A 14,790-nucleotide genomic window follows, 5' to 3' on the forward strand; every position below is an offset into this window, starting at 1 on the left:
ACTTATGTACATAAAAGATATGCAAAAATGGAAAGCTGAAGCAACCAACACACATTTGATAGTAAAAAACGCTAAACGTGGTGCCAGAAGGATTGGTGGTGTCATTAGTAAGTAACGATGAGAAAACAATTGAATGTAAACTAGAAACATAGGTGCACATTAATCATGATAAAACAACAACAGTATGGTCTTGATGCCACACATAAACATGCATACAAATTTCAGCAATTCAATCCAAATTTACATAGAAATAAATTTAACAGTATGCTACTACGGGACCATACAGGAGCAGCATATGCAGTAACAAATTAAGATGAAAATTTGACAGTATGTTGGTACTTGCATATGCAGTATGTTGCTCAAATCCCTTAACAGTAGTTGCATATGGAGTAGTACCGACCGGAGTAGTTGCTACGAGAAGAGATTCTCACCTTGCCGTCGTGGTCGGAGCAGCAGGGAGGCGGCGGTGGTCGGAGCAGAGGCTTGAGGACCTCCTGTCTCCCGCCGGAATCGGAGCAGCAGGGAGGCGCAGGTGGTCGGCGGTCGATGCAGCAGGGCGTTGGAGCAGAGGGCGTCGGCGGATGGGGACGGGGACGGCGGCGCTGGCGGCGGGGAAGGGCGGCTGGAGGAGAGCTAGGACGGCGGGGACGGCGAACGGTGGCGCTGGCGGCGGGGAAGGGCGACGGCGCGAGTACGGGACGGCGGCGCTGGCGGCGGTGAACCCTAGCTAGCCATGGGAAAGGAAATAGCACAAAAGACCAGTAAAATAACGTATATGTGAGACGGTCATTCTTAAACACAAAAGATGGAATTGATTTTCCAGTACAAATAAAATGGTGGGCAATTATAAAATGGAAAATTATATATGGAATGCGCCGATTTGAAGGAAAAACGTACAGAGATGCCGAGACACAACATTCACAGGAAGCAAATCCTCTAATGGTTTCTCATATTTTTTGTGTAGTTATAATTCATGAATCTTGAAAATCAAATGTTTATTGACTAGACCACTATATATATCTAAATTAATGTTATAGCTACATCAGTTATATGTTTCTGTTTTATAAAAATTGGGCCTCATTTTACATCTCGCACCGGGACCCCAAATTCCTGTAGACAGCCCTATCACACACAGTGCAAATTGAAAACAAGAAAAAAAAAAGATAATTGACAGGTTCATGCATCTCTGCATTGGGGTTTTGGTCTCACCCGTCAGCAATTTTGCATAGGTAGTCCCGCTGATAGTCTCGAAGTGGAACATCAGTAAAATCTGGAGAGGGAAAAAGAATAAGAGTTATCATGTTTTGGTGATGCCATAAAACAATAATTAAATAAAAGTCAAATCCAATTCCTTGCTTTTTACTGAACTGAAGTCGTTCAAATATTTTATATTATTTTTGGTCAGTTGATTCAGAATTCATAGAAGAATATTTGTACTAGCACAAGAAGTTTTAAGTTGTTTGTCAATATGACATTGATCACATGACATTAATCAAAATCTAGATGCTGATAGTTGAGACAGAATTAATCCCACTAATAGAGTTTTCATCTTTTGGTACTTCAGTTAAAAAACCATCAGAAAGGACAGGAAATAAGAAGCACTTGCCTGCACCGTATATGTTTGGAACCTTGGAAGGAACTGTTCCCCGTCACAAGTGCCCCTTCCAAGTTAGCATTTGCTAAATTTACCTTAAGAATGAAACAAGGCAAAGCCAAACCATATCTAGTAATTCAGGAAGTACACACCAAATTCAATAAGTATGCATTAATAAATATATTCCAATAATTACTCTTTTACAAAGAAGGCTCACCGAGCCCGAATTTGAATCAACAAAGCTCTTATGGCCAGAGTACAGTACAAACAACAAACATGCTGGGAATACCAACTTACAATAGAAGCACATGAGAGAAGAACAATGCCTAACAACAAAGAGCGAGACTACAACAAACATTGACAGAAAATGGGAAACTAAAGTGTCCTAAGCTTGATATGTTCATCATCTGCAAGTTGAAGCATTGAGGGCATTGTTGGATCCAGCCACCGCTTTCACTGGGATCACCTTGATGTTGTCTCCTCAAGCATTACCACTAGCACATGAAAACCACTAGAAGTGCAGATCAGACCGTCGAGGGTCTAGGTTCCAAGGCGATGCATCTCTGGCACCAAAATGATGTTGTCGCACCCCCCCCCCCCCCCATTCGGGAGGGGCTAGGTTTTCACCGGGAAACACAAGACCAAGCATGGGAGAAGCGCATGCCCTCAATGATGCCTCAAAGAAGGGGAATGGCACCCATGGGTGTCATCATCGTTGGCACCCGACCAGCTGGGGAAGGCTTTCGCCTGGGACAACCACCACTCCCATCTCACACCTTGCCAAAACACAACTTTGAACCAGTCCTCAACCATCCCCTACTATGGCAAGCCCCTGGCGACCGGAGAGGAATCGGTGGAGATGAAGACGGAGCATGGATAGGCCGGAGATGCACGACAACAAAAGATACTCCGGAAATGGAGTCAGCACTACGACACACTACAGAGAAGTTCGGAGCCCTACCTTCCAGGGTAAAATCCAAGGTCTGGTTGTGCCTAGCAATGGCCTTGTTCAAGGCATTGTTTCGGGAGCGACGACTTTTCTTCAGGGTGAAAACCTAAGATTTTCGATCGAGCGACGACGACGCTTGTGCAATGTTTCCTTCTTGGACGCGTTGCTTTTGGAGAAGCTGGACTTCTGGTGATGTCTAGGTGGTGTTTTAGTGCCGCTGCTCCAAAGAATAGATCTATGTAGCGGGCTTTTCTTTTATTGTAATTTTTTTGGCTGTATGCATCCGTAATGCCGCTAGGGCAATGCGTTAGCGTAGAGTCTAGATGTAATTGGTATCTTTACGATATCAATATTAATATATGCTCTTTCTGAAAAAAGAGCCACTATAATGGTTCTAGAAAGCCCTGCAAATATTGTTTATTTTTTACACAAAAGCTCAGTAAATAATTTTAGACGCTTTTAAATTGTACTACCTTTCATCGTAAAGTTTAAGGCTTATACTTTTTAAAAAGTCAAACAAAGTAAAGTTTGATCAAACTTTTAGAATAATTTATCAACAAATATAATATTTTGTAGATACCATACAAAAATATATTTTATTATCTATTTAATGACATTAATTTTATATTTTGCATGATAATGATTTTTGCTAGAAGTTTAGTTAAACTTGTCGTAGTTTGACTTTCTAAAAATAGTATAAGCCTTAAACTTTGGAATAGAGGTAGTATATCCTAGGCCAGACACTGTAAACATACATACATGTGTCCAATGTGTGGGACCCACTTGCCTGTGAGTTATCAATTTTTTCCCTGCTCAACATCGAGACGTCCCCTGCAGCCCTGCTTAGGCCGGCGCCTCCGCCGCCCACCTCACCCCTGTCATCTCCGCTCCACCGCCAACGCCGAACTCACATGCTTCGTCCGCACGGTCGCCGGCCTGGAGCTCCCTCGTCTCCCTGGCCACAGACGGCAGGACTTCGTGGTGGCGCCGGCAATGGAAGGCGACCGGGGTGTCAGGTTGTGGCGGTGGCAACAGAGTGCCTTCACCATCCCTCCAGACCCAACGGTGGTGGCTGTGGCAGAAGTGCCACCTCCACGTTTGCCGGCGCGGCAGAAGAACCTTCGATCTCCTCTATGGTAGCCACATCAATTCCCATCTCCAAATACTGCACCTGTTATTTTCGCTGCAGCCTGCTTGCTTGCTACAGCTCTTTGTGCTAGAATTAGATTATTTCGCTGCCGTTTCTGCAATGCAGTCAAGTCTCGAGAACCAAAGTACTGCTGGTGCTGGAGCACATTGTGCAAAATTCAGTAGGCAACAAATTGAGAGAGATATAGTTCATTGTTGCACTTTCTGCGATCCTAGTCCGGTGGTGCAGTAAACCATGGTGACCCAACCAAGACCTACATTGTCCAGTGCAGCCACTATCCTCCAGCAGTAGATGAATGAAACATTTTGGTTGGTCTCGTCATCTTGCCTTTGCTGTGAGTGTGACAATCTAATTTCCAATCTCCAAATAGCCCTCCTCTTTGTGTTCCTTTTACTGCAGCCTGATTGCATGACACTACAATTTTCTGTGCTAGAATGAGATTTTCTTTTCTCCAATTTCTGCAATGATAGTACGATCCCTAGTACCGAAGTGCAGCTGCAATTGCTGCGCTTAATACAGAATTCTTTTCTTGCCACTTGAATGATCATTTCCACAATAATTATTACCGAGGTCTAGCTTTCAAAAGCACGTGTTATAGACTTATCGGACAACTTGTCAGTAAACGACGATGAACCATAATACGATTATTTTCTGCAATGCTATGCTAGTCCGGTCCCTAGTGCCTAAGTGCTGCTGGAGTAATCAGCGACTGTCCTCCAGCAAGCTTAGGACTTAGGAGCAGATATCAAATCTGACAAGCTTGGCAAGGAGAAGTTAATATCCTATCTCCAAATAGCCTACCTGATCTTTGTATTTGTCTTACTGCAGCCTGATCGCAAGAAGCTCGCCTGCAATTGGAGCACTTAGTACACGATTCAGCTGTTAACAAATTCTAGCCAGGTAATTTTTTTGAAAGATATTTCCTTCTTGCCACCTGGCTAGTAGCTATTTTTCCACGGTATTTCTTGCCGCTACAAGTGGGCACTGACCTAACCCAACAAAAAGCCTCTCCTTTGTAGTGGAAGGCGACCAAAAATGCATTAACCCGGCCTCAGGCCAGTGAAAAAGATGGATCAGTGCTCCAAAAACTACCTGATTGTTGGCCGCGTGCTACTCTCAGTCTCATATGGACACTATGGGGCTGCTTGGTAAATTAAGCGAAAAAAGGGCTCAATCAATACCCACAGCTACTAACCATCACAGCAAAGCTAATAGTGAATCATTAGTGTCGATGTCACGCCTATAAATCAATGTCGTTGCGGTGCAGGTGAGCCAAACACTCCATGCCCCAAACCTGCATGCTTTGGTCTCGCTCGTCTCTGCTCTTTTGTTCGGGTGAGGAAAGCAAGAACTAGAGTATATGCACGGAAGACGAAGAAATCCCTAGGTATGTAATTTGCGCAACATGATCCATGCATGCTTTATGTATGTTTATCCGGTCTAACATATACCGTACTTAAGAACAATTTTAAAATTCTACGTGTTCTTACCTATGTATGCATATACAGAGGAGGATATATTCAAGATTCAGTATGCGGTTGCAAACGGTAGGAAAAAGGCAACCCTGCGCCATGTGACTCCCATGGAAAATGGTGAGCCTACTACTGCAACATTATATTTTTTTCGATAACATGATCAATGAACAATGACAACAAATATATTACTTACTGACTGTTTCAAATTCTCCTTGTTTTTTTATGTATGCATATTCATAGAATACTGAAGATTTATCTAATTCGACCAACAGACATAGCTACCTACCCATGGAGAGACAATTACTTTGCTTCATGTTGGTGGCTTGCAGTGCACATTATGTCTTCGTCTGCAGCTCCTTATATGCAAACGAGACAGATCGGATGTCACTGCTTGAATTAAAGGATGCAATCAGTCTGGATCCACAGCAAGTCTTCATGTCCTGGAACGATAGCACCCACTTCTGCAATTGGGAAGGTGTCTCCTGCAGGGTGAAAAAGACTCTGCCACTTCGTGTCACTTCTCTAAACCTTACAAGTCGAGGTTTAGTAGGACACATCACTCCTTCGCTTGGGAACCTAACATTTTTGCAGACTCTAGCCCTAGCAGAGAATGCACTGACAGGGGAGATCCCACCCTCCCTGTGTCACTTGCTTCGTCTCCAAACCCTTGACTTGAATAATAACAAGCTGCAAGGAAGGATACCAAGTTTCACAAACTGTTCAAAGCTCAAGGAGTTGGATGTTTCATCAAACAACCTAGTTGGCAAATTTCCAGCTAATTTGCCTCCTCACCTTCAGGTTCTATGGATTTCAACTAATAGCCTTACTGGCACCATCCCAGCTTCTCTTGCCAATACCACAACACTAAATATGATTAGTTGTTCATATAATCATATCAAGGGAAACATCCCACATGAATTTGCAGATTTATCCAGTTTGCAGTTTTTGCAAGCGGGTGTCAATCACTTGACAGGCAGATTTCCACAAGCCCTCTTGAATCTTTCTACTCTCACCTTCCTTGGCCTTACTCTCAATGGTCTAAGTGGAGAGATACCACCCAATCTTTGTACCTCCCTCCCAAATCTCCAGAAGCTTGCATTGGGTGGCAACTTTTTTCTAGGGAACATGCCTAGTTCATTCACTAATGCTTCTAGTCTGAACTTCATTGAATTGTCGCGTAACAAATTCACCGGATTGGTGCCTGCCACTATTGGTAAACTTACCAAACTCTCATATTTGAATCTTGAAAATAATGAACTCCAAGCACATAGTAGGGAAGACTGGTTGTTTTTGGACAGCTTAGGCAACTGCACAGAGCTACAAATGTTCTCAATGAGTTGGAATCATCTATCAGGGCATGTACCAAGTTCATTAGGTAACATTTCCAATAACCTTCAGGAGCTATACTTGACAGACAATCACCTATCTGGAGATTTTCCTTTCGGCATAGCAAACCTTCGCAACCTGATTGTTTTAGCATTGGGGAAAAATGAATTTACAGGAATGATTCCCGAGTGGACTGGAACTCTTCAAAAGTTGCAGAGACTAATTTTAGAAATGAACCTATTTACGGGGGACATTCCTTCATCATTGTCAAACTTGTCTAGCTTGGGAGGGCTCTTCCTATACTCGAACAAGTTCATTGGCAACATACCACCAAGCTTTGGAAACCTCCCCGTGCTTACAGATTTAGTGATTTCCAATAACAATCTTCATGGCAGTGTTCCAATGGAGATATTCAGAATCCCATCAATAAATTCAATTGATTTATCTTTCAACAACCTTGATGGACAACTTCCTACTGAAATTGGCAATGCCAAACAACTCTTACATCTAGGACTATCATCAAATAAGCTATCCGGAGATATCCCAAGCACTCTTGGTGATTGTGAAAGTTTAGAAGTCGTTGAGTTAGACTCAAATAGCTTTAGCGGAAGCATTCCCACTACATTAGCCAACATCACCAACTTGAGGTTTTTGAACCTTTCTACCAATAACTTAGCTAGGTCAATACCATCATCTCTTGGGAACCTAAAATATCTTGAGGAACTAGATTTCTCATTCAACCATCTTGTTGGTGAGGTTCCAACAAAAGGGATATTCAAGAATGCAACTGCCATGCGGATTGACGGAAATCAGGGTCTTTGTGGTGGAGTTTTAGAGTTACACATAATAGCATGTTATGTCATGCCTTCAAATTCAACTAAACACAAAGCACATTTATTTCTGAAAGTAGTTATTCCAATAACCAGCATGGTGTCAGTTGCTATGGTCATATTTGGCTTATTACTCTGGAGAGGAAAACAAAAAAGCAAATCTGTATCTTTCCCATCTCTTGCTACAAAATTTCCCAAAGTTTCTTTCAGTGATTTAGCCAGAGCAACACAAGGATTCTCAGTGTCCAACTTTATTGGCAGAGGGAGATATAGCTATGTGTATCAAGGAAGACTAGTTGAAGAGGAAAATGAGGTTGCCATAAAAGTGTTCAACCAAGAGACAAGAGGAGCAGAAAAGAGCTTCATTGCAGAATGTAATGCGTTGAGAAATATGCGGCATCGTAATCTGGTCCGTATCCTAACTGTGTGCTCAAGCATTGATTCTAGTGGTAATGATTTCAAGGCCCTAGTGTATGAGTTCATGCCACGAGGAGATTTACATAAACTATTATACTCAACTCAAGACTACAAAGTCACACCAGATGTCAACCTTCTTAGAATGACTCAAAGAATGAGCATTCTGGTGGATGTAGCGGATGCAATGGAGTACCTACACCATAACAACCAAGGAACAATGGTTCACTGTGATCTGAAGCCTAGCAACATTCTTTTGGATGACAATATGACTGCTCATGTTGGAGACTTTGGCCTCGCAAGATTCAAAGTTGGTTCCGCAACGTCATCTCTTGGTAACCCAAACTCTTCTTCAGCTGGACTAATGGGAACGATCGGATACGCTGCTCCAGGTAATGGCCCTTTTTAAATATTGTGGTACTACTTGTTCCATCATTTTTGTTACCTAGTGAACACTAAATTAACTCCTCTTTGATTCATGATGGTTGTAGAATATGCTGGGGGTGGTCAAGTTTCAACAGCTGCGGCTGTTTACAGCTTTGGTGTCATCCTCCTGGAGATATTACTTAGGAGAAGGCCAACTGATGACATGTTTATGGATGGATTGAGCATTGTGAAGTTTACAGAGATCAGCTTCCCTGATAGGGTAATGGAGATTGTCGATCCTCAGCTGATACAAGAGATTGAGCTTTGCCAAGAAACTCCAACAGCATCGAAGGAAAAAGGTCTACGCTCTCTGTTATCTATGGTAAACATTGGCCTCTCCTGCACCAAGATATCGCCGGGTGAACGCATCAACATGCAGGAGGTGTCCGCCAAGCTACATGGCATCAGAGACTCTTATCTGAGAGGAAATTGAGGAAGCACTTGTCTTGCTTTAATAACAATTAAATAACTGAGTTGGTGTATAACTGGCACATATTGCATAGCATCTATGTAAGGTCCCAGATTTACAAATCCTAACCATCTTTAGGGCTTCGTAGCAACACACATTTAAGTTAGTGCACACAAAAAGCAAATATGTGTATCGTTTCCATGCATCAATATTACCGAATGAAAATATTTTTATTGAGTAATACTAGATGTTAAGAGTTTAGTTGGTTTCTGTCATAGCCTGACATGACTTGCCACACTTTCTATTTGTATGGTCCATTGGTCAACGGCATATACTTTTGCCACACTTGCGGCTTCAGTTTTGGTGCCCAAATTTATTTAACCTTTACTGGCACAATCCAAGTAAACAATTTAATTTTCCTAGAAAGGAATCCCCCAATATATTATCTTCGAATGTTCATCGAACTCTCTCCACCCTGGGAGATAAGAAAAAGACAGAAAAACATGGCAGTACTATTGAAGAACTAAATCAGCCTCTAAATTCTGAGTATTATTTGCAGAACAGAGTCTCCTTTGTGGCGTTTCCAGTAATTGTATTTACCCTGGTACACAGAAGTTGCAGAATTAATAAGAAACATGATACCGCACAGAAATGCAAATAGAGAACAAGAGATTTGAGAGAATGGATGACAAGTTCCTGCATATCCACATTGGTTTTCTTCTCACCCGTCAGCAATTTTGCAGAGGTAGTCCCGCTGATCATCTCGCAGCGGGACATCGGTAAAATCTGAAGGGGGGTGAAAAATAGAAACACAAGTTCAGGTGATGGTAAAACACGAGAATCAATTCAAAATGAATCTACTTTAGATATTGTGACTAGCTTTGGCTCAACTATGGATGTTCGACTGTTTCTTTTGCTCATTTGGGTCCGGAATGCGTAAAACAACTTGTATACTAGCACAGGAGGTTTTAAGATGTTCTTAATCTGACAGCGATTAAAGACATTAATCTGATTCCAAATATACTGAGGGTTGCGATAGGTTTGGTTAGAGTAGTAGAGTTTCCTATACATGACCATCAGAATGATTTACAAGCGGCACTTGCCTGCCCCGTATATGTTGGAACCTTTGAAGGAAGTGTTCCCTGTCACAAGTGCTCCTTCCAAGTTGGCATTTGTCAAATTTACCTGCAGAATGTAACAAGGCAAGCCTACTCACAAAGGTGATCATCACTACTTATGATCTTGACTTTATTCCGGTGTGACATTTTAAGTTTGTCGATGTGAGCTACACTTGCTCGATACTTTGATGATCAGAAAGAAACAAACGAAAAAGCATGTTGCTACTTATTCTGAACCTAAACGACTATGATATGCTGTCTAGCTACCTGCGAGAGACGGGAGAAAGTGAGTGTATGATGATCAGGGAGAGTTTATATACACGTACAGAGGCACTCATCAGACGCTAACTGATCCCGTAGCTGGATCGTGGCACAAGAGTAAGAGAAGCTAACTAACTGTACGAACCTGCGCAAAAAAGAAGATTGAATCATGTTGACTGACACTACCTTTGTCACGTTTGCCAGCGAGAAGTCGGCGTTTCTGAGGTCGGCGTCGGAGAGGTCAGCACCTGAATAAATCACCGTCAAACAAGCAAAATAAGAATTCAGAACTTTTGACAGTTGACAGTGGGCAAGCATCTGAACTTGACACTACACATGATACATGTTGACACTTGGAACCGGCCGGCCTGTGAGGGGATCAAGAAGAGATTTGGATCAGTGTATGCTACCTGTGAGGTCCGCGTCGAAGAAGCTGGCGCCGAGCAAGTTTGCACCTTTGAAGTTTGTCTGCCGCAGTATTGACTGCAGCAAGAAACATAAATTCAGAAGAAAAAAAAGAGTCAAAATACTCTGAACATTCAGAGATTCTGTTTCATTTCGACATGCTAGAAACTTCAGGCTTCACTCAGAGTTTTTTGTTGAATGTTACAGCAAGAGGGGTCAGTTCATCAGTGGCACTAGTGCAGGAAACGATGGAAAGAGGGGAGAGGATGGTACAGTCTTGAAGTCTTGCTTGATGAGTGTCTGGCCGCTGAAGTCCTTGCCGGTGAGGTCCTGCCCCCGCGTCACCTGCTGCCCGTACGGCCCGCCTCCCTGCAATCAAAACCACAGACACCATTAACACCTCCTCGCGACCCTGCAACCACATCTGTCGGTCGACAGGTACCAGACGACAGACGCAAGACTCACCCTGAAGGCGAGGGCCGGGTCGGCGAGGAGGAGCGAGGCGGCGACCAGCGCGGCGGCGCCGGCGTTCGCGAGGTGGAAGTGCAGCGAGGAGGAGGCGCGCACCGAGGGCTGCGTCGGCGGAAGCAGTGGAGACGGGGCGAGCTTCAGAGCGCCGAGGATTGACATGGCCATGATCGAGCTCAGCTGGCTCGTCCCGTGCTTATTTTTCTCTCACTTTCTTAGGCGGCGCGCGGGGCGTCGACGAGTTTATCCGCCTTATCCGGTCGTCATGTTGCATAGCCAATCAAGCGATTGACACGGTGGCTATCTTCCTTGTTTAAATTTCGACGGCTACTCATCACTGTCAGAACTCTTCTGTATCTGAATTTATTTGTGTATTATACAAGTACACCTACAAGTATACTCCACCAGATATCTTTAGTGGAACTTGCTCGAAGAAATACGATATGGTGGGGCCACATATCGGTTTCTCATGAGAATGAAGATATAAATTTGCACCTTTAATTTCCTCCATTTGAATTTATTTGTATATTGAAAAAAAAAGTGGGAAAATCTTTGTTGATTTTTGCTACTAGCAAAAAGTATATTCCGGTTAGCTCGTCTACCTTGCGAGAAAACTTCGGCAATTTTCATAGGAGCGGCAAAATGCCTAGGCAGCAGGCCGCACCTCATGATGTGTATCGTCTAAAATGTGTAGTTCACATTTGGTTCTTAGGATCTATTCTTTTGTAGTTTATGGTGGCCGCTTGTGTGTAGCGACTTGCATGTGATTAATTTTGCCTATTTAGCTTGTGTACCTAATTTTCTTTTGGGATTTGTTGTTGTCGAATAGTTTCGGTTGAAGAATTACACGTTGTTTAAAAATTACTGTCAGATAATTATCATAGGGAAGTTGCTATTGAGGCAAGATTTGTGTTGAATAATTACCCGTGCGACGATGAAGGATTAATGTCAAATAATAAATGCCTAGTTGAAGATCCGCATCGAGAAACTACCTTCGAAGAAGTCGACAAATCACCATCACTAAGGTAAAACTATGCCCGGAAAATGTGTCGAAGAAGTATTGTCAAAGAATAGAAAAAGACTGTCGTGGAGTAACTATTGCCAAAATTTCAGCAGAAAAGTTATCTTCAAAATTTATAGCCAAAGAATAGAGAGAATACTAATGGCGAATTACTGTCACCGTCAACAAACTACCATAGGGTAACTACTGTCGAAAAAATTATGGCAAGGAAAGTGTGTGGAAGAACCACCATCAAATAATTAAAAAAAAGCAATGTGAAGGAAAATAAATGTCGTAGTTGTAGGGTAACTACCCTCAGTCCGGTAAATTGTGTAAAGAGTTACGGCTAAAGAATAAAAGAAGAGAAACGAAAGTGATGCGTTGAACCGGCCGGCATATGCTCCTGTGTAAGTCAGGCTTCCATTGGTCCATGTGTTTTGGTGGGCCCGTACAGAAGCTGATCATTGCTCTGATACAGATAGTACTCCATACAATACGCGGCTCCCCAGATCACGTCCCTCTCTCTCCTCTCTCCTCCAAAATCAGCAGTATCGGGCGGCCGTCTGGGCAAATCGCGGAGACGCGGCGCGCGCGAGACGCTGATGGTTGAGGCGCGGCGCCTGTCGGGCGGGCGGACGGTATCGGAGCCCGCGCCGCCATCATGCTACCGCCGCTCATCGCGGCGCCCTCCGCCGCCAACCTCCACCACGCGTAGGCGAGCACCATGGCGAGGCAAGCTTGGGACGGGGCTGGCGTCGGGGACAGGGGCGGCGTCGAGGCTTCGTCCGGACGGGGCGACGTCGAGGTGGCGTCCCGAGCGAGCTCGAGATGGGGCCGGCGTCGGGGACAGGGCGTCGTCGAGGTGGCGTTGGGGACTGGGCGGCGACGAGATCCGGGCAAGCTCGGGACGGGGCCAACGTCGGGGACAGTGCGGCATCGACGTGGTGTCGGGGACGGGCGGCGTCGAGGTGGTCCGAGCTCGGCACCTTCGTCGTGGCGTTGGGGACGGTGCGGCGTCGATGTCCGAGCGAGCTTCGGACGGGGCCGACATTGGGGACAGGGCGGCGTCGATGTGGCGTCGGGGACGGGCCACGCGGTGAGGATCGGCGGTGGCCAGGTCCCAGGCGACGACGCGGGGAAAGGTAGTGGAGGGGATGGATGGCAGGGAGAGGATGCGATGGGGAGATGGGGAAGGACCACACATGTATTTTTACTGTGGATACGTACAACACACTGCAGCAGTGGACCCCACGTACAATTTCTAGACCAATGAGAAGCTTACTTAAGCCAGGTTCACATACCGCCGGGTTCTATTAGTCTACACTCAGGAGAAACCCAAAAACATGTAGCAAAGACCAACGTGGTAGTCGCTGATTGGAAGGAAATAATGCCTTTACAGAGTGTTGAGGGAGCTCCATTTTCTCCATCATTAACCTGCCAAACAATCCAGAAAATGAAGATAACGTAGATGGCAATGTAGATTTTTTAAAGAGAAGGCCTAAGCCCTGCGTTAAATTAATAACGCCCGATGGGACGGAAACCAGGATGGCAATGTAGATGTGCAACCAAAAAGCGACAGTTAGTGCCCTGTTAAAATATGTACTACAAAAGATTTACAGTTGAAATATTATTGCTGGAAATTACTGTTGCATAATTACTCCTGGAAAGATATAATGAGCTGCTGTCAAAAAATTGCTAATTAAAGCACCATCAAAAAATAAATATCAAAGAATTAGGCATCCTCAAATAATTACCATGCGATAATTAGTAGTATCGAAAGTTTACTGCTGAAATATTATTGTTGGATAAGGTGAAAAATTATGTCAAAGATTTAACATGGAAAATATTGTCAAGTAGTTACCACCAAATATACTGTCAGTAATGTTCATTGGTAGGAATTACCGTGCCGCGTTGTTACTGTTACTTTCATGTGTGAAGTGGAGAGTGGGTTGGAGGCCTTTAAGACTAAACCTGGTCAACTTTTACATACCCTCGTCCTATGAAAGTTATCTGAGATTTATAAAAATTTAGATGTATAACACTATCAATATTTATATTTAACCAAATTTTATCAAATCTCAGACAAGTTTAATGAGACAGAGGGAGTATATTGTATTATATTATGTACTCCAACTCATATACCACCACGATAAATAAATTATATGTCTTTATTATTTTAATATGCTTCACTAGTAATTTAGATATACTTCTTTACTGGAGTAATTACTCGATACCCAACGTGAGTTGTATGGAATGTTTCATTCAAGTCCAATATGCCGTACAGAACATTTACATAACATGCTTCTCTAAAAAAGGTTACATTGAATAATTAAGGACTCGATAACAGTTTTCCATACTATTTTTTTTTTTCATAAATAGCAAAGCAGCATATTGAGGAAGATAAAGATATATATTACAGTAGTCGGTAGATCGGTATACAAAAAGGAGTCCTTGTATATTCATACATATTACTACATCCCAACCAGACATGGTGCTTCAAATTTGCGTGGCCTCTATCAACCGAGATCACGGCAGGTCGGCAGTAGCTCCAGGACGAGCTCCAGCGCGGCTCGAAGGCAACCTTACTTCAGCTACTGTCCGTCCAACTTGAATCGCTCGACCGGATTGTCCCGCTCAAAACCGAGATCGATATCGTGAGAGGAATTTCTCAGTCCAGACTCCATCACTGTAGAGTCGTACGTCGACGACTAGCCCTCTGCACCACAAGTTGGAGACCGCAGATTTGCAAGAGATACATATATCCTCCTTTTCGCCGTATTTGATGACCATGTGAAAACAGAGCATGTTATGATGATTCTGTAGAGCATCGGAAGCTGTATATGCACTGATATCATAGAGTGACGAGACAGAAAGTAATGCACTGTGTTGTACCACTTGCGCAGCAAACGACGACCATGACCCAGCACCAGCAGTCTTCTTCCGTCAATGACACCAGCCAGCAGAT

The 14,790-nt window shown here is 43.7% G+C and overlaps 2 protein-coding genes across 3 annotated transcripts; one reads left to right on the forward strand and one right to left on the reverse strand.

The window, feature by feature from the left end:
- The first annotated feature begins 4,980 nt into the window (after nt 1-4,980).
- Nucleotides 4,981-8,655, forward strand: LOC124660931 (putative receptor-like protein kinase At3g47110). The gene is made up of 4 exons (XM_047198780.1): nt 4,981-5,080; nt 5,202-5,285; nt 5,409-8,130; nt 8,230-8,655. Exons 2-4 carry the CDS (start codon nt 5,283-5,285, stop codon nt 8,595-8,597), a joined length of 3,093 nt encoding a protein of 1,030 aa, XP_047054736.1. The 5' UTR covers nt 4,981-5,080; nt 5,202-5,282; the 3' UTR covers nt 8,598-8,655.
- Nucleotides 8,656-8,987: 332 nt separating this feature from the next.
- On the reverse strand, nt 8,988-11,040 carry LOC124660932 (thylakoid lumenal 15 kDa protein 1, chloroplastic). Of its 2 annotated transcripts, XM_047198781.1 has the most exons (7): nt 10,823-11,029; nt 10,631-10,726; nt 10,363-10,435; nt 10,139-10,200; nt 9,677-9,758; nt 9,299-9,359; nt 8,988-9,174 (listed from the first exon to the last, which is right to left on the reverse strand). In XM_047198781.1, exons 1-7 carry the CDS (start codon nt 10,991-10,993, stop codon nt 9,123-9,125), a joined length of 597 nt encoding a protein of 198 aa, XP_047054737.1. In that variant the 5' UTR covers nt 10,994-11,029; the 3' UTR covers nt 8,988-9,122. The 2 variants fall into 2 exon arrangements, with proteins under 2 accessions (XP_047054737.1, XP_047054738.1); XM_047198782.1 differs by lacking the exons at nt 8,988-9,174; nt 9,299-9,359 and adding an exon at nt 9,511-9,596 and having other exon boundaries at nt 9,627-9,758; nt 10,823-11,040.
- Nucleotides 11,041-14,790: the final 3,750 nt, after the last annotated feature.

Source organism: Lolium rigidum, chromosome 6 (genome assembly GCF_022539505.1).
Source record: "Lolium rigidum isolate FL_2022 chromosome 6, APGP_CSIRO_Lrig_0.1, whole genome shotgun sequence".
NCBI classification, from domain to species: Eukaryota; Viridiplantae; Streptophyta; class Magnoliopsida; order Poales; family Poaceae; genus Lolium; species Lolium rigidum.

Coding starts and splice junctions, on each gene's coding strand:
- LOC124660931 (XM_047198780.1), top strand. Junction 8,131..8,229: donor GATCGGATACGCTGCTCCAG/GTAATGGCCCTT, acceptor TGATGGTTGTAG/AATATGCTGGGGGTGGTCAA.
- LOC124660932 (XM_047198781.1), bottom strand. CDS start 10,993: ATGGCCATGTCAATCCTCGGCGCTCTGAAGCTCGCCCCGTCTCCACTG. Junction 10,727..10,822: donor ACCCGGCCCTCGCCTTCAGG/GTGAGTCTTGCG, acceptor TTTTGATTGCAG/GGAGGCGGGCCGTACGGGCA. Junction 9,175..9,298: donor CTCTGCAAAATTGCTGACGG/GTGAGAAGAAAA, acceptor TCTGTGTACCAG/GGTAAATACAATTACTGGAA.